General features: G+C 39.4%; 1 protein-coding gene across 3 annotated transcripts in view; it reads right to left on the minus strand.

Annotated features, from left to right (window-relative positions):
• The window catches only part of LOC144521152 (microphthalmia-associated transcription factor-like), a 35,166-nt gene extending 19,934 nt beyond the window's left edge, over nucleotides 1-15,232 (minus strand). For 2 of the 3 annotated variants that reach the window (XM_078255517.1, XM_078255516.1), the window contains exon 1: nucleotides 14,972-15,232. In XM_078255517.1, coding sequence (XP_078111643.1) covers nucleotides 14,972-15,075 — 104 coding nt within the window. In that variant the 5' untranslated portion in view covers nucleotides 15,076-15,232. Of the gene's footprint in view, nucleotides 1-1,027; nucleotides 1,142-14,971 lie in introns of those variants that run through there. The other variant, XM_078255518.1, reaches the window with a different exon arrangement.
• Nucleotides 15,233-20,199: the final 4,967 nt, after the last annotated feature.

Here is a 20,199-nt window from a genome sequence, read left to right on the forward strand (position 1 = left end):
AACTACACTTGAATGATTACAGGAAGTTAATCCCAACATGTTTCCAAATAGAGGACAGGGGTTTAAAGCAGAGGTCTATTGAGAGTTATAGCACCTCATGATTTTTTATACATTCCTGATTTTCAGATTGATGTGTGTAAACTGTACAAAGGATCTCTCTCTCTCTCTCTCTCTCTCTCTCTCTCTCTCTCTCTCTCTCTCTCTCGTGGCTTTTTGCCAAGCAGACCACTGGCACACATAGAAAGCTCTTTTGTCCTTTTTAACTTTTTCACTCTTGTGTGTGTGTGTGTGTGCACACACCTCCTCTCATGTTTGTGTGTATCTCGAAGGAAAAAAAAACAATGGCTGTACAGTGCTGAAGAGCCCCACCCACCAAACTCATGATTCCTCTGATTCCGCTCACTACGCTACTCCATCATACTCCATTATTAGCCAAACAATCCTTTGATGCAGGTTTTAATGACAGACATAAAACAGGGAAATGAAGTAGCTTTGCATCCAGAGACAAGAGAAGGTAAGAGACAATGTTCAGTGCAGCGACAGAGGTCTGATGAGAGTCGAAACACTGAGCTGTTAAAGGAAAAATAATGTGCAGATTAGAACAGACACACTGCACCACTAATACTACTGCTGGTAATAGACTGGAGCTAATAGCTCTGCCTAATGGACAATAATGGTATAACAACAACCTCATCTAAAAGCTATTTTACTCTTACAAACAACTCTTTATGTGAGTATCTATTCAAGTGTTATTCATCAAAGTGACACAAAATCTTTATTGGTGCTCACTTCTTAATTAAAAATCAATAACCAAATGCAATCAGGTCTATGCTTGTTTGACTAAACAACTAATTAGGATGGTGATTATTAACTCGAACCAGTTTAAGCCCAAACTATTTAACACAAGTAAAAATCTGCTGAAGCTATGATTGTTTACTTCCCACACATGTGCACACTGTCCTTCATGTGTACATATAGTGTTGTACACACACCAATAAACTCCAAAATCATGCCAGCATGCGGAGGCTCCATACTCACAGTCAAATGAGCAGGGTCTGTACACTTGCACTCCTATGGCTTCCATATTTGTTTGTTTATTTCCTGAAGGTGCACCACCCGCCCTTGGAGAGCAATGAAAGTCATGCTGGTGGTGCAGCGCTGAAAGTGTGTCAGAGGGGGGAGGCTCCGGGACCCGGCCTGGAATCTCCAATCGCCACACAGAGTGCCAGGCAGAGGCCTAGCCCCGTCCAGTGCAACAGCAGAGCAGAGGAGAGGGCAAGCACCCACCCCACACTGCTCATCAACACGCTGCTTTAAAACGCCACAGACACTGTTTCACTTGGAGACGTGTGTCGTCACTGTTCAGTGGACAGGCCGGCCTGCAACTGACTTTTAGTCACTGCATGTATCTCCAAAATGTTAAACACTCCATGATGTAAAAATAGTGCTGTTGTCATCTTTGTGACTATGCATTTCTCAGATAATCTCATTTTAAAATAGTTTAAAGTCCAGGGGTCTCATTTATAAAACTATACGTAGGATCCTTACTATAAGTATACGTACGCCCAAAAGCCAAAAAAAGGTCAGATTTATAAAACCGTGTGTACGTACACCTGTAAGCAATGTTCCCTTTATAAATCAGAGATTACCCACAAGTGTGCATACGTAGATCAGCCTCTTATCCCGCCCTGTACACGCCCATTTTTAACCATAAATAATCAATGCAAAGCACCTCGTGAATGCTGATCAGTAGCTATATGAATGACACTGGCAGTTGTTACACCGAATCATGATGACTGGCAGAGAAAAAGCAAAAAACTTCTCAGACGTTCAGGGAATGCTGCAAATTCGAATTATAATTTTGGCCAGTTTTTGCCCAGTGTAGGGAAACCTGATCTATAACTACACTAATACGTCCAAAACGGCAGGCATTACGGCACTCGGGGACAGCTTCGATATACCACTCCTATATAATAAGATTTAACAGAACTATATATTATATCCAAACAAGCCTTAGTGATAAAGTTGAAGATTAAATATAATATTTATAAAAAAAAAACACTTAGCTGTCTGACATTTCCCTCTGGAAACAGCCGGTTTCCCCCAGAGTGGCGAGGACCTGTAGCTTATTTAGACCGGGACGGACTGCTTCCGGTGCATTGCCCTCTCTACTGGACCCTATTCAGTACATAGATCCAAGAGCTCAGCTTTAGGGAATCAAAATCGGCATATTAGCCAGTCATCGTCATGGTCCCTGAAGTCTTTTTTTCTCCTGATTCTTACATTGGGGGTTAGTCCTCCTGCAGTGCCATAATGCAGTATTACGCACGGGGGTCACCGCAGTATTTATATGTTTACAACAATTTGTGATTCAGGCCATCTCCTCCTCCTGCGCTCCGTAGTGGACAACGTGACGGCGAGACAGCGCCGATTAAACATTAAGAAAACACATTTTTATTTAAGATTTGAGTTGGAGGTGTTTATGGAACAATTATCACTCAGTACAAGCGCAAATAACACTGCTGGATTTAATCTTCATGGTAAGGTGGATGATATGGAGTGAAATAATGTGCGTGAGGCATCAATACTTGAAAATATTACGAGTAATCATTATTCCCATTTACTTTCTGCAGTCTGACTTCAGTTCACCACCTCACCGTCTGCGTCGCCAATTCCTATTTTGTCTCCAAAATGTACATATGTATGGGTCCGAGTTTGCGTGGAGGACCACACATTCTCCCGTCAAGTTTGTTTTTTTATAAATCACAACCTTTGCGTGGGAAGTGGCATATGCACATTTTCAGCCCCGTTTTCTGCATACGCCACGTTTATAAATGAGACCCCAGCTCCTCTCAAAAATGGCTTTTGCTGGGCGCCCAGATAGCTCAGTTGGTAGAGCAGGCGTACATATATAGAGGTTAACACGTCCGGTATACTCGCCACAGCCGACCTGTCGTGCGCAAATGTGACGTCATGGGAGCGCTGCAACTTTATACTTGGCGCGTGGTGGTTGTGATACTAGTTGCAGTCTTCTCCTGAACAGAGGTGGCGCTAATGAGGAAAAGGCTACTGACTTTGCTATTTTTACGGACTAGAAGAAGAAGAAAAAGGTAAACAACGGCAGAACTGGCAGCATTGACGTCAATGTTTCGATTTGATTCGATGACCTACTTCGTCGGATCAAGCCTTTCATTCACCATAAAAGAACTCAACTTAACCCAGTAAGTTTACAAGAGAGACTTGCAGTCACTCTGAGAGTCCTGGCATCCGGTTTTTCCGCGAACTCGTCCATGCTTCCTGTTTCGGCTTTGTTGCGGGCCGCTGAAAAAAATAGGTTGCGCACTTAAAATCCTGGCAGCGCGATCTACATCATTTTGACGTCACATTGGCGCACTTCAGTGAAGTACTAGACATCTTGTGTCCAGGAGAGCTGCAACAATTAGTCGATTAATCGATTAGAAAATCAACAGAAAATCAATCAGCAAATATTTTGATAATTGATGAGCTCATTTTTTTTTTAAGCAAAAAGAGCCAAACATTTGCTTGTTCCAGCTTCTCAAATGTGAGGCTTGAGCATGAGTAGCACAGGAACTACAGTATATACAATCACACACATGCTTACTTTTAGCATAATAGTGATATCAAACAAAGTATGCAAAGTATAAATATGCCGGTATAAAAACAACTTGAACACCCTGTGTTCACACTGTCATTGATTCAAATATCTTCAAATTAAGTTGACAATCGTACCCCAAATAATATAAGAAACAACCACTGAAATCCAGACATAAAACATAATTCAAGTTCTTAACCATTCTCCCACCAGGGGCTGCTCTTCCATCTCTTAGCTCAGTGAACTTCATCTGACATATAATTCTGTAATTGCATATGGTGAAAATAAAGTGTGAATACACAGTGACTTAGGAAAATCACATAGCTATAAAGGGAATGCAGTGCAAAAACATTGTGAAAGGACAAACTAGCGAGATCTCATGTTAGACTCTAGCCAAAAACACCCCTCCCGCAACAAGCTGCTTGTGATGATCCCATCTCCTTTTGTTTGTCCCTACCAGACTGCAGGTGCCTCACAGAGTAGATCAGGCCCTCCTGGCAGACTGCTCAACCTCCCAGCTGGAACACAGCTCAGTGATTATGACGACCCTACATGACAGTACATTGATCCGCCCGCACTCCCCTGCTGATCACAACACCCCAGCGTTCTGCAGCTGGCATCACCCCCCAGGAGATGGTTCCTAGCAAGCAAATCGTTGATAATAGGAAGCATCTGTATGCAAGTGTTAAGTCTAGATCATCCATTATGTTGGCTTTCCAACCAGGGGGAGGTGAGAGAGAGAGAGGCAGAGAGAAGAAAACAACTGCACAAACTACTATGACAAGGTAAATAGTTAACGAAAACTACTCCATATTTACATAAGTAAGACTAGTTAAATACACAATGTTTGCATAATACTATACGGTCATAAAAAAACAGTCAAAATGAACATCAAACAAAACCATCACAGCATATTGTCAAAATACAAAACGTGCATCCTGCATTTGACAGGCCAAACCAATAATAAACCTTGTATCTAGAACCAAGACACTTTATCGATTAATCAATTAGTTGACTGACAGAAAATTAATTGGCAACTATTTTAAATAAAACTAATTTATTAGATTTAAGTCATTTTCAAGCAAACATGCCAAACATTTGTCTTAAAGCAAATTGTGTGATTGTAAATTGAGTATATTTAGTTTTTTGAATATTTTTGGGACAAAACAAGACATTTGGCAGACGTCCCCTTAGGCTTTGGGAAATGGTAATGCACTTTTGTTTTTACAAAATGTCCAACATTTTAAACAATTATTCGAGAAAATAATCATCAATTATTCAATAATGAAATGTTATGAAATAATGATATTGTAAATTGCAGCCATGCATATTTGCATAACACGCTCTTATAGTGCATTGTACTGTGCGGTACATATAATATCAAACACACATGGACATTTCTATATTTAGGTGTATTGACCAATAGGGTTTATTGTGAACTCAATTATATATCATACAGACAATTTTATATCTGTATGCAGTGTAAAGGATATACAGTATCTGTAGATACACAGATATGCAATTGAGAGATTCACAATGAACACTGGTTAACCCATCTAAATGTGTGTGGCTTTCTGTTTGATATCATATGTACTGTGCAGTATATCACACTACACAAAGGTGTGTGATTCAAGTATGGCAGCAGTAAAGGGATTACTTTTATAACTGATTAATCTGCCAAATAAATTCTTGAATAATAGTATAAAATGTCAGAAAACCCAAAATCAACCAAAGGGGACATCTTTAAATGTCTTCTTTCCTCCCAAAAAGGGTCACAACATCAAAATACTTAAATATCGATATGTCCAACAGCATAACATCTATTTGAGAAACTGTTAATTCCTCCTAGGGAAGCTAAACCTGCCCCTCTGGTAAACCAGCCACCTGCCACCTAAGTCTACAGTGACTAACAATGCTGCTTGTCCATAAACCTATAATTGGTAAGTATAGCTGCCAAGGAGGTTATGTTTTGGGTTCTTGTTTGTCTGTTTGTTGGTTTGTCTGTCAGCAGGATTCCAGAAAAACTACTGGCCCAATTGTCAAGAATATTGTTGGAAGGGTGTAGCATTGGCTAAACAAGAACCCATTAAATCTTGGAGCGGATCCCAATCACAAGGCAGATACATTAATTCTTTTTAATTTAGTTTCATGTAGTGTCGGAACATTCGGGAAAATTAGTTCCCGACTGGGAAAATTCACACTGCAATAACATTGTGAAATAGGGCATGCCTTGGCTGAGGTCTACACTCTCCGAGTGCTCTTCTAGCTTTACTATGTTGTCCAACCAGAACCTTCGAAACAATCACCTTTTCATAATATCAAATAAATGTCAAATATAACATATAGTAGGTACTAGGGCTGGGCAATATATTGATATTATATTGATATTGTGATATGAGACTAGATAACGTCTTAGGTTTTGGATATCCTAATATTATAATAGGGCATACGTGTTGTCTTTTTCTGGTTTTACAAGCTGCATTACAGTAAAGTGATGCAATGTTCTGAACTTACCGGACTGTTCTAACTTAAACCACATTGTCATTTCATCTGCATTACTGATGATTATTTATCACAAATCTCATTGTGTAAATAATTTGTGAATGCATCAAATGTCAACCCTACAATAGAATAGATAGAATATTGACATCAAGGTATTTGGTCAAAAATATTGTGATATATCATTTTCTCTATGTCGCCCAGCTCTAATACTCTAGGTAGCTCTAGGTACAAATTCTAAATGGTCTAAACACTATCTAACAACACTGCTAGAGAGATTCATAGCTTCAGACGCAAGAGCAAAACAAAACAGGGCGAGCGGTTAGTGCATCCAAAGAGACTAGTGCAGTGCCCGTTTGGAGTGTGCCTGTTTGGAAGGGGCCGAATCCTTGGTTCCCAGTTTTTATTTTTCATAACTTTATCTAACTAAAAGCGTGTGTTACACCTTTTCTGTTTCGGGCTCCCAGACCGTGGACGAGAAGCACAGAGGAGACATTCCCTCCAGGGCTGATGCTCTTTTTGGCAGTTTTAACAACAGATGAAGCCACCGTGTCATTGTATTGTTCACTGTTAACTCACTTACATACTGGGCATTCATCTAACATTGTGTTTGTGTACGATTAATTTCATAATTTGCATGTAGGGTTGACAGCAATCAGTTTCGGCAGATGACCACTGTTTGGCACGACATCGGTAGCCGGTGGACCACAATCAATAAGCCTTCTAGGGATGTAGCAACTCGATGTAGCAACTCCCCGCCCCCGCTGCTGTACTGCGCATGTGAGAGACACACACTCACAGAGTGTCCTTGATTTATAGTTAGTTAATCAGGTTCTTTCCAGGAAGTTCCAGGACGGGTATGGTAACTTGAACTTGCTGGGTCTTATTTCTGTAATTACATTCTGTGACCTTCATAATTCCCATTTCAACAGGACGGCCTGCTCCGAACCTCCTCCCTCTGTGCTACAACATGGAGAAAACAGAGCATCCAATGCTGGAGGATTTCATACACTTTCCTTTGGCAAGTGAAGTGAGTCCATAAGGTTTTCAGGTTCATGAAAATAAGGATGTTGTACAAACACAAAAAAATTTCATCCTGAAACTCTTAGAGGCTAATTAGGGCCCGAGCGCCGACAGCGCTGAAGGCCCTATTGAAACTGAAGGAATTATTATTCTTCCTTTCCCGCACAATGAATTGCCTTTTTGGGGACCTTATCATACTCAAAAATTCACCAAACGTTGTACACGCATCAGGCCTGGTGAAAGAAATTGATATTTTAAGGGTTTCGGGAATAGGCGCACAAAAATGGCTCGCTAGCAGCCCCTACAAAATTTAAAAAATTGAGCTCCTGCAGTACGTTTAACGTAGACTAACAAAGCGTGGTACACATATATAGCATGTCAAGACGTACAAAAAAGCTCATTGGAGCCATACCCTAAAAACCAACAGGCAGTCCGCCATTTTTAATTGAAAGTTCGAAATTAGTGCGATTTTGGCCATTTCCACACGTCGTACTTTAACGAACTCCTCCTAGAGATTTCATCTGATCGACTTCAAATTTGGTCTGTGCCATCTTAAGACGTTAATGATGAAAAGTTATTAAAAGAATTGTAATAGCGCAACAAATGCGCAAGTTATAGAGGACCAACTTCCTGTAGGTGGCCATCAAAACAGGAAGTGGGTGTAACTTGAGTATACATTGACCAATTGGCTTAAAACTTTTCAGGATTCATAAGATTCCAACCCTGACGACATCTACAGGCCGATATTGACTCAAAGTGATAGCGCCCCCTAGTGGCAACAGGAAGTAGGCCTAAAAGTCAAGGTGCTATACTTTATTGATCTTCTCCTAGAGATTTCATCCGATCAACTTCAAATTCGTTTTGCGCCATCTCAAGACCTTTACGATGAAAAGTTATTAAAAGCTTGAGTTTTCGTCCAACAGTGTGGGCATGGCGGCCATTTTGAGCATTTATCGATGAACGAAGAAGTTGTTGTAACTTGAGTGTACGTTGTCCAATTTGGCTGAAATTTCTCACGATTGACAAGGGTCCAGGCCTGAGGACATCTATAAGCAAAAATTTACTTTTGGTCATAGTGCCCCCGGCTGGCAACAGAAAATCAGCGTGACAAACATCATCCGATTTACATGAAACTTATAATGTGTGGTCCACATGTGATACTGAGCCGGCCCCTATACTTTAACCACGCCCATGTGCTCAGGCCACGCCCTCTTTCATAACTTGTGAACTGTTTAAGGTAGAGTCTTGTGTGAGGTGTCATTGAAATCAGCAAAGAGTTCCTTTTTAATTGGTGACCATTTGCCCTGCCCCATATGCTTAAGCCACGCCCCCTTTAATAACTAATGACCTGTTTGATGTAGACTATTGTGTGAGATATCATTGAACTCAGCACAGACTTCCTTTTTCATTGGTCATGGTTTGGCCCGCCCCCTATACTTTAGCCATGCCCCCTTTCACAGCTAATGAACTGTATTACGTAGAGTCTTGTGTGAGATATGACTGAACTCAGCAGAGAGTTCCCTTTTCATGGTGACGATTTGCAGTGTCTGAATGCCGCGCAAATGCACGACCGCAAGGAGCGGCGTCAGCCAGTAACCCCAACACGCAAGGAGGCGCGAGGGCCCATCCAACGCTGCTTGCAGCTTTAATTCGTCCTTGATTTTCCTAGAATGCGACAATAACAGACAACCAACACATTCTCACATTGTAAAGGAACCCATTCATTGCTGCAAAAACATGACTCACAGCAACACACACACCATGAAAAAATAATTTAACTGTGTAATTTTTCCTGACCTGCATGCAAAATTTACCAAAGTGCATCTGAAAGGGTTTTATAGAGTTATATATGAGTTGTGACCATCTCAAGGGTGAAGGGAAGAGTATATACCTTCACAGGGTGCGATATGACAGGGGGGGATGCTTGGGATTTCCCCCTTTCTGGTCTACATATCCCTGCCACTGCTGAATTATTTTTTATCCCCAGTGGGGACAAAATGTATCCCTCCCCCTCAAAGTGATCAATGCTACTTCACCAATAGCCCATATATATATATATATATATATATATATATATATATATATATATATATATATATATATACCTAAAATATAAATATTTATAAAATAATATTTTAATTAGGGCTGTTAGCGTTAACATGTTAATCGCGATGCGATAAAAAATTTGAATCGCATTAATCGCATGCCGGCATTTATTAATTTATTTTACACTTCACTCGGCTTTGCGTCGTGCCTAACAGGCTACTATTTTGCAGCACCGTTACTTATCATCAAGCTGCCACTTCCTCGTAACACAACCTGCTATTGCAGGCTGCAGGCATGATGGAGAAAGACAGCAGCAATGAAATCCTGAATGGCGTTTTTTATTTTCCAAAACTCCCGGACGGCTCGTAGACAAGTCGAAAGCCATATGCACATAAAGGCAAATTAAAATATCACCGAAGCACGTCAAGCTTGAGCTACCACCTACGGAGCTAAGCATAGTAGTACAGTTAATGTGATGCTACCCGCTAGCATGCTACCCACTCAGGCAAAGCACTATTTTGGAGAGAGTGCTACTTGCCGACCTGTGGATGAAACCATATCCCAAAAAATTACTACAGCTCTTGCGAAACGGGTGGCAACTAACTGCAGACCTGTCAGCATCGTAGAGGACTCGGGTCTTAAAGACGTACTACGGTTGACCTGTCTCGTTGCCGTTGAGGGGGACAGTAGTTTTCACGGATACACAGCCTGTATGACACGGAGAAAGCAGCCAAACTGGAACAGCTGCAAAGTGCTGCAAACGCTGTCTCATTAACCGGTGATCACTGGACGTCAGTGAGTAATCAACATTATTTAGGAGTTACTAAACACTAGATTGACTCTGGTAAGGATAGGAATTTTTAGTTTTTTAGTTAGGTACTTGGAGGAATTGTGCAATAATGACAGATTCACACATTTTTCTTTTGTTTACAGTAAATACATAATTACAAATCTTAAAATCAAGTTCATAAAGTAACTTTCTTTGCATTCATTTGATTCCCAATCAAGATACACTGGTAAGAATTGCGTTCGATTGTTAATATGTACTTAAAATCTGTTCTGAAATGCAAAATAATAGAATTTTAATCATGTGATAAAATACGCGATTAATCGCGATTAACTATAGAACTTCAGCGATTAATCGCGATTAAAAAAATTTATCGTTTGACAGCCCTAATTTTAATCTAAATCTAGTAAAGCACTGTAACGTGAACATTCTATAGTGCGATAGAACGATAAAATCTGAGTGGCAGTCGCTGGTTGTCTTTAGCCAATACAGAGCTCCGGGACGGCGGCTACCAGCGGCAGTTGTTTAGCCGCCAATAGGTGACTGTGAGTCGGCTACAGGAACCGCCAGAGGACGGTCCTTTCAGGGGCCATGGTAGTGGAGTTTAGCCAGAAAAAGTTGGCATCATGTGGAAATGACTAGTTAAGTTTAGGAAAAAGATCATGGTTTGGACACCAGCGTTTCCTGGGTGAAATTGTTCACTGCTAAGTGAACTCCGCTCTCCGGCTTGCAAGCGCTATGTTTTCCATTGAAGTGCATATTTAAGTGTTTGGCATGCCTGGCCGAGTGGCACTATAGTCAGGGTATTGCAAGGGGGATTTAATTATTGTTTGTTTAGTTTTTTTGTGCATGATCAAAAATAACATTGCCCCCTCTGCTTTTTTCACAACTAGGCTAGGCTTACAATTTAAGCTGATTGTTAGGCTATAGAGTTTTTGACTAATGTCTTTATTTTTTTCAAATGCTGAACAGTGGAGGATGTGCAAGCTCTCTTTTCACGCAGAAAGCAACGGTCAATGTACTCATATAATCACCATATTTAGAAGAATAAGCTAATCCAACATCTAAGTAATTTTCAAGCAAAAATTACAAAATTGAACTGGTCTCAACGTAAGGATTTGCTCCTTCTCCTTGTCAATACGTGAAAGTAAACAGAGTGTCTTTGAGGTTCTGAGAGGTTCTTGAGAAAGCATTATTCAGATCAGACTCACTGATTTAAATAATAGTTACCTACAATATGTTGCATCAGGCAGGATGTGACCTGTATAGGACATGGCGTTTTATAGTGTTGTTGCAGTCCCTACTGGTCACCAACAGAGGCTGACAAAGATCACATATTGCTATTATTAATACTCATAAAGCAAAGCAAAATAAATCTGAAGTATTTGAAGATTTTCAAAGTGTAAGGCAGACATGTGCTTGAAAAAGCCACAGAAGAGATTGAGACACAGTCAAGTGTTCATGCCTGCAGAACAAGTCGGTCAAAACGACTTTTACAGCAGCCACAACACCTGTCTTTGTCATTAAGCTCGCCGGTCCATCTTAGATCACCGCATGGATGAAACCCTTCACCCTCAGGCATCATGTCTGGTATTCCCTACAGGAACAAGCTGTTACCAACACCAACTTGCATAACCCTCACACTCTGACTCAGCTTTCGGTCACGGGTTCATCTAAATGTAATTCTATTCTATTCTCAATTTCAGAAAAACAAATCTTGACACAGGTTTATAGCCAATCTAGAACCTACTACAAAAGTATGATAACCATGTATTTGATATTGCAATATGTTCAGTATTTTAAAGTGATAAATCTGATGCCAAGCCATATTGAAATAAGAGTATTTAACCTCAATACTTTCTAAATACAGACCGACTTGCATCTGTAGCAACCTGTCAAGTATTGAAAGTTGTCATTGAATGTTTGATCACATTATCAGTCTTCTTTGTCTATTCTTTCAAATATCTCCTGATGTAAATACAAATCTTGAAATCTCTGAATATTTTTAGGCAGAGCTCATGCACGAATACAGCATTAAACAATATTAAACTTCAAAGGTCTGGCTTGTATGAAATGAAAAAAAGTTATTGTAGAAAGTTTACATTCAGTATTCAGTCTATTCTTAATGCTGATGCAAAAAACTCTGTCATCCGTTCAATACCTGAGATCATTTCTGGATTGATATGAAACTTTTGAAGAATATCCAGCTTCTGTCACAATTTGTCCCATGCATTAGAAAGCATAAGACTTTCAGCCACAATCTGACTTTGCATGCCAAGTATGCCTTCAAATAACAATCCCCCAAATCTGAGTTTTAAATATAACACATACACAGCTAAATTTATTCAGCTTATTTACACTGCATAGAAGACTAGTTTCACCAGCTGTCTCACGTCTATGTTTGGCACAAAAAGTCTGGCACATCATCTGCAGCAGTCTGAGCGCTCTGTCAAGCTGACAAGGAGATAGCAAGGAAACGAATATATATTCGAAAATGACAATTTCTCACACTTCATATTTTAAATTTAGAAACAGTGGGGTTAGCCATGACAATACATCATACACATCAATAATCAATCAGACTAATTATATCCATTTTGCGCAACAAGTCTCATAACGCAGTCACCGTGACTATTATTATGCTGGATCATCCTCATGTGATGGGAAGAGGAAGTAGGATACCTTCAATCGAAACAACTTTTCAGACAACTTCACATATTCCAAAGGAAATGGCATGACATGAAATAAACTGTGGTTATTCACTTATACTGAGACAGCCACCGCTGCTCTACCAGCAACAACACAACACAGCTCAGATTCAGCCCTTGTATGTGTAACAGTATAATGACATTTCACTAATGAAGAAATTAGTTTAAAAAATGCAGAACTGGGTTAAAGGTTAGGGCTGTGCATGATGACAGTTATTTTTCTCCCCAAACTGGTGTTTTGGCTGAATTAAGAGAAAAGGAGATAAACTCCAATGTCCAGAGGGGGAAAGAAATAACAGGAGTCTACCAAACATCTGCAATAAGAGCTCTGTCTAAACACAGTGGTGTACTGTCCTCTGTATGTCTCACCCTGACAATGAAGCCATGTATTACTACCACTGAACAACATAACGGAGACGTGTAGACACAAAATACAGATAATGAGACATCCATTCTGTTAATAGATGTATTGTCGTCGTCGTCGTCATCATCTTAGGGGCAAAGTGGTGAGTTTCACAACTTCCCAGTTGGATCACAGCTAAAAAAGTGTTGCATAATGTATTCAAAATCACACAAAATAGGGAGTCATGTTTTTCGTCATAACTAAAAATAAACCTGGTTTTGTTTGTTTTGTTAGCCAATAACTCAAAATATCCTGTTATATATCTATATTAAGCACACCTTTTTTAAACTGAGGTCAAAATGCTTCCATTAAATGATTAAACTATTGCAGGTCTCTGTCAGAAGAGCACTGAATGAGTTCATACTCTCTTTTCCTTAAAGGAATAGTTTGACATTTTTGGAAATACTACTTGCCGAGAGTTAGATAAAAAGATTGATACCACTCATGTCTGTCCATTAAATATGAAGCTACAGCTGTTTAGCTTAGCTTAGTATAACTACTGGAAACAGAGGGAAACAGCTAACCTCCTTCTGACACCTCCTAAAGCTAATTCATTAACATATTAGATCTTGTTTGTTTAATTCGTGCAAAAACTGAAGTGTAAAAAATTACAAGTGGTAGTTTTTATTAGAGACTTGTTATCACTGTGAGGTGCTGGAAGGCTGATTTTGTTACCTTTTGTACATAGCCAGGCCAGCTGTTTCCCTGTTTCCAGTCTTTATGCTAAGCTAAGCTAATTGTCTCCTAGATCCAGCTTCAGATTCAACTGACAGACACAGGAGTGGTATCAATCTTCTTGTCTAACTCTCTGGAAGAAAGCAAATAAGCGTATTATCCAAAATGTTAAACTGTTCCTTCAATCAATTCCTAAGATCCATGGACCGATTGGTAAGTTATTTGACTGCACAAATAGCCTCTGAATATGACATCAAACAGACACATCAGACTTACTTTGTAGTACTTCCAGAAAAAGGATGAAAGGTCAAATCAGACCACATAGACCTGACTCAGCTCAATGTTGACTGTTTGGAGAGGCCTGAAAATAGCTTTCTGATACGTTTGTGTTTGTGTTCATGTCCTGCAACATTTATTTTCTATGAACGTGGTTTGTTTTGTCAGGATTTAGATCACTTTCTCCAAAGATAACTATACTAATTACTATAATAATTAATTTGTCAGCTCTTGATTTAAATACACAGGCCAACACTTGATTCAAAAGCAGATTTTGTGTCTTTACACTACTAATTAGAACCAGCTTATACAAGGGTCTAGGCCGGAGGACATCTATAAGCCTATATCATCTGTAAACATTTTGCAGTGTATGACAAGCATCACCACAAGAAGCTTCTGTATCATTTTCACTGTAGATGGATTTTAGGCATTGGACCACAACGTACTTAACTAAAACAGGAACACAATATAATATTGACTAATCAAACCAGCCATCGTTATCGTGCAGGCTGCATTTTCCATGCACATTGTCACGCAGAGATATTCAGCCTATAAAATATGTTTAAGGAGAATCTAAACATCAACCCACCCATCAGCTTTAGCAGCACATCAACCATCAAAAATGGCTGAGCAGCATCTCATCTAAGTGACCTGTCTGCTCCTCTATAAGCTAATATTTGAAGTTGATGTTGACAAGACAACACCCAAGTGTTGCATAACTTGACGCCAGCAGGATAACCATAAGGAGACTGTATGGGAGGCAAGTTGGATCCAGTCCGGAGCTCAGCGCCCGGGACAAGCTCAAATATCCTCAGTGGAGAACCCTCCTTAAACATGCACGGACCCCGGACAACAACTCCGAAAGTCTGCAGCCTAATTATCACCTAAACACCAAAACCGCTCCAGCATGGGAAATAACTGTCTACAGCTAAAGAACTGACCTGTTTTTCAAGGGTTGACTCTTCAATTCGTAATACGTTTTAGGTTCCTCTTTGAACTCCTCTCCAACCTCGAAGTCGGGAACTATCCCCGATTCAGACTGCATCCTTGCAGATGTCAACTTTTGGAAACGTTAAACCCCTAAAAGAAACCCAGACGGACGATATTCTGTGCCGCCGTACTTCGCTCAGTACCAGCCGCTGTCAACGAAAGCCACCTCTGTCCACGACCCGGAGCTCTGTAGTCCCCCACAGCAGCTAGCATAGCGATACTAACGCGCTGCACGCGACGAACGAAATACGAGTACCAGGATGCACCTCGGCTGTCAATGTCAGCATGGTTTTCATTGGCTACAACCTTTACTGTCTATGGCTACAACATCTGAGGAGGATTTTACACAGCCCTTGTTTGCTCGCGCAGTGAAACTTGAGTCTTACGTTTTTAATATCCTTCAATAATTGTTAATCAACGTGGTTATCGTTGCAGTTTATTTTGAGTAAATGCAAACACTGATTTTGAGTTAACCTTCGTGTAACTCAAAATCTGTGTTTGCATAGCTGCGACCTGCAGCAGTGAGTGTTATGCTTTATTACATTTTAGAGACATAATAACTTTACATAACACTTGACTGTACTACATCAATAAATATAGCCTATATCTTTTAAAAATATTATTAGACTGAGACAATCTGAATCAAGGTGAATTATTCTCAATTATGTGCAAATTTCACACAAATGCAGGGAAAGCAGTTATTGTTGCACGAGAGGACAAAATCAACAAATGTTCAATTATTATTATTATTATAATCATCATGATGTTCAAGGGATCAAACTCCCTGTATATGTAAAAACCGCTATACGCGCTGAGAGTATTCTAAGCCACTGATTGTGTAAAGTTCAATCATAAAAATGTATTTTCTTTAGAATATATAGCTGTTTTACTTAATCATCTGGCAGGTCGCTTCACCACTTCATCTACTTTGTGATTCAAAAAGACAAAAGTCCACTTTTGCACCAAAACGACACCAAATCATGCACTCATTGCATTGTTGATCATGTATAGCCTAGACTACATCTTGCATTTCTTCTCTCATCCTCTTAGCAGTTCAATCATACAGTTATTGCACCCAAATCAAAACAAACCTGGAGACTCTGTCGACTCTCATGTGTCACTCCGTTTCCTGTGCAGACAGACTGACCTGACTTTGCTGCTCTTCTCTTCATCGGCCCCTCACTCTTCTCTCTGCTCACCAAGTTTGGTCCTCTCGGTGCACTCCTATCTACCACATGGGGGCAGTATATAGCTTGAGACGCGCAGTGTTGTAGTTCCCACTGGGAGGGAACTTTCTATTACAAAATGGAAATCCAAGTTCAATATTTGCATTCGCCTTACTCTGCTGAACTGGTTTGAGTCTGCATTTCACTAATGCAAATATATCATGCAGATGTGCTTCTGCTGGAAAGCACAGACTTAAAAAATAAAGCCTTTACATGGCATGATGATAATTGAAGGCAGACATAACTTGAGTAGGAGACAGAATTTGCCAGCATTTACAAGACATTTTCTTAGAGACATATGAAAAGCAGACTGAGTTACAGTCAGAACATAGGAGAGACATGATGCAGGACCTGCAGGGCTTCACACTCAGTCAAAGAGGAGAGAAAGAGCCAGACACACAATAGACTAGACAACCCATATTATTCTGGGTGTTGTTGTGGGGTGAATAGTGGCACTGATTACCCAGGGCCTCCAGCTGAGGGAGGCCCCCACAGTTTGAAGACTACAGTACCCTTTGTAATTCCTCAAGTGGATATAGTGTATAAATATTTGATACTTCAGTTCAACATTTTCTGTCTTTGATGCGTGATTTGGTTGAAACCTTTAAGAATATCCTGGCTCTCCTTTCAACCCCGATACAATGGGCTCTTTTGGCCCAGTGTTTGTGTTATTGTCTAACTATTGGGTTATATCCAAAATAAAATATGGTTGCAACCTGTTATGATCTACTCTAGCTCTTTTTAAACCTACATAGAACTATTTGTTACAGATTGGTAATAGTATATCCTTTGAAGTTTTGAATATCATGTGCACAATGTTTTATACAACTAAACAATAAATCAGTTTTAAGGTCAAACTTGAGCTTGTTTTGTTGAACACCGGCAACAATGATATAAAAAAATACAGAATAACACTAACACAGGGTTAAAAGCAACCCATTATTTTGGGTTTGATTGGTAACCCAGTGATTTTTTTTACCCATGTGTACTGAAGTCAAGTTAACCCTGTTTTGTGTTGGTGCTATAATGACCTAAATTTGATTAAATTAAAGCATGAACAAACCTGTCCTATAGACATTTTCTGGACAGAGGGCTACTCATTAAGACGTAAAATCAGGGCAAACCACAGAAATTCAACAGGTTACATAATGTGATAATTGATCAGTTCTCTTACAGTATGTGCAATAATGTCCAGCCTCCCCCTCTGCTTCCACATCCAGCATTCTGCCATTATACAGTAAGTGCATGAAGGCTGCACACAAATGCAGTGGTGGAGACGGACCCCGAATGTCCAGCGACATACTGGCCCTATGCCAAGAGATAACTGAACACATGGACGTAATTACAAAGACTAATGCATCATCGTTTACACAGTGTTGTGCAGATTTAATAAGCAGTGGCAGCCAGTGCAAACACTGTTGGCTAATAATTAGACAGAGCATAGTCTCACATTGCCAGACCTATCTCCACAGCGTTAGACAGAGTATGACCTGAAATGTGGGCCGACAATAGCAGAGAAAGGTGTCAACAGACACTCTTTACCATTTTGCTTTCATGGGAGACAGCCGTCAACCAATCATCAGTGACTTGCAGCCGTTTGCCAAAGAGCACTTCCTGTATGTTGCAATCAGATCAAGACCCTGACATATGAGCCAAAAGTGTCCAGGAGTTCCAGGACATTAGTAAAGTTTCATGTTGACTGTTGTCTACTGATCAGTTTGTCCTGGAAGGAACACTGACAAATGGTCAAGGAGCAGACTCAATGGCTAGTAAATAGATGATAAATTCATTACCGTTATATAAAATGAATTGGTCCATACATACATCATATGAATACTGCAGTGTTGCACTTACTTCTTAGGTTTGGTTTTCTTGGGAAAGTTGAAATATCTATACTATAATACATATTAAAAAATACTTGTTGAAGCTAAAACGATAATGATGTTTGTGTATTATAGAGGAAAGTTAAACCTGAAATTCCTATATACTTCTTACAAATCTCAGTTGTAATAGCAACATTTCCAGACACATACAATTCTGCTGGGCATCATTGCCCAATGAAGGCTCCTTGTTGCTATTTCAGTAATGTTGATCCCATGTGTCGCATCAAATGCATGCTCTTAGGGGAATTGTTGGTTCTTTGTAAATTATATTGTGGTCTAGACCTACTCTATCTGTCCTGTGTGTAAGTGTCCTGAGATAACTTCTCTTCTGATTTGACACTATAAATAACACTGAATTGAAACACACTGTGTTTGCTTTCCCGTGTTTCTAGAACTTTATTTTTCCATTAATTGCAAATATTTTTAGAATCTACATTGGCAGCACTCTTACTCAAAGTATTTATGTGACCACGGATCATTATTTGTAGTTGTTGTTGTTCAGCTCCTTTAGTTTCTATTGTTGTTGCTGGTGTGGATGCGTTTGCAAAAAGTATCTGGTAAGCAACATTTTACTTTGTTTAAATAGGGGCTAAAAATTAATTGCACACACATAAATATTGCATAAAAATACATAAACATCTCTAATTGCATACTAATCTTGCATAGCGTTATGAAGATTTTACAATTTTGTTATTGTGCAAAATGATGAAGAATGATGATTAGTTACATACAAACTTGTCATGAACATGTTTGCAACAATATCCTGCAGATTGAAAAGAATGTGCTATACAAATGAAAAGCAACCTACAGTGTGAAATATTGACATTCTGACATTAAACATGTATTGTAAAATGTACAGTAAATGTTTACATTGCTGGATCTGGTAAGAGTTTTACATGACAGTTATAGGATGTGTTTCCTGAATGTATTAAAAGTACAGCTAGCCAATGTTGATAGAATTATATTCCTAATGAGAGTAACGAGGATAATGAGAAGATTTTCCTGTAGGGAGGAGACTCACTGATGACAGATGGTTTTGGGGGCTCTTAATGAGATACTTAGTCATGTCAGAAATATATGAGCAAAGGGGGGGTGGGGAAGCCTCGCTCTGCTGTAGACTGTAAGGACATATAGTAGCAATACAGTTTCTAAATGTATCAGTTATTTTAATTGCAAAATGATATTTGTCAGTATATTGATGATATTCTATCTCAACATTTATTTGTGTAACAGAATAAGAGGTTGTGTTTGGGGACTTTCTTTTGAAAATTACCAGCGGAGTAAATATTAAAGACCATAATGAATATTTCAGTGGCACCGTCACTCCTGAGCTATAGTGAATACCACATGTGGAACACACACCCATAGTCTGGTTCAACTGTATTGTGTCTTTTGAATTGCACGTGTCAATGATGTTAACTGAAGTGCACAGTGACATAAACTTAATAATTGACTTGGTAGCATAATAACAACCAACACCCATAATTGGCTCTTGTACACTATCTTCTGTAAATAGTGCTAAATGTGGACTTTGACCCACATTTCAATGTAGGTCAATTTAGGTTAAAGATGTAAAGTCCTTTTTAAATATGGCGGTGGGTTTGGCCATTAAATATGCTGAAAACAAAGTCGGGGCCATTCATCAAAGCATTTCATTTGTCACTCAGTGTCAGTGTTCAGCAGTATCAATAGTCATTTCTTGCAGCTGGTGTTGATGGCCATAAACATTGTTATAAAATTATGTTTGAACTGTCAGTGGTCATACCATTTCCTGTATTTTGTCCATTGTGTCACGTGTAAAATCCTCCTCAGCATGTTTTTTTTATCACGTAGATTCTGTTTTACTGCCCCGGGTCAATGTTACTAAGGGAAAATAAACCTTTGTGCAAATACAGTGCATCGAAGCAGACAAAAACATATGTAAAAAACCTGTTAGGTCAAGAATCCTCTTTTGTTATATTACCCAAAACAAACAAACGTCAAAATAAATATTTAAAAGAAAAGTGTTAAAATACTACAGGGATACAGTAAACGTACTTAGGTATATTATTTTCTGGAGCTACTTAATGT

Source organism: Sander vitreus, chromosome 7 (genome assembly GCF_031162955.1).
Source record: "Sander vitreus isolate 19-12246 chromosome 7, sanVit1, whole genome shotgun sequence".
Classification (NCBI taxonomy): Eukaryota; Metazoa; Chordata; class Actinopteri; order Perciformes; family Percidae; genus Sander; species Sander vitreus.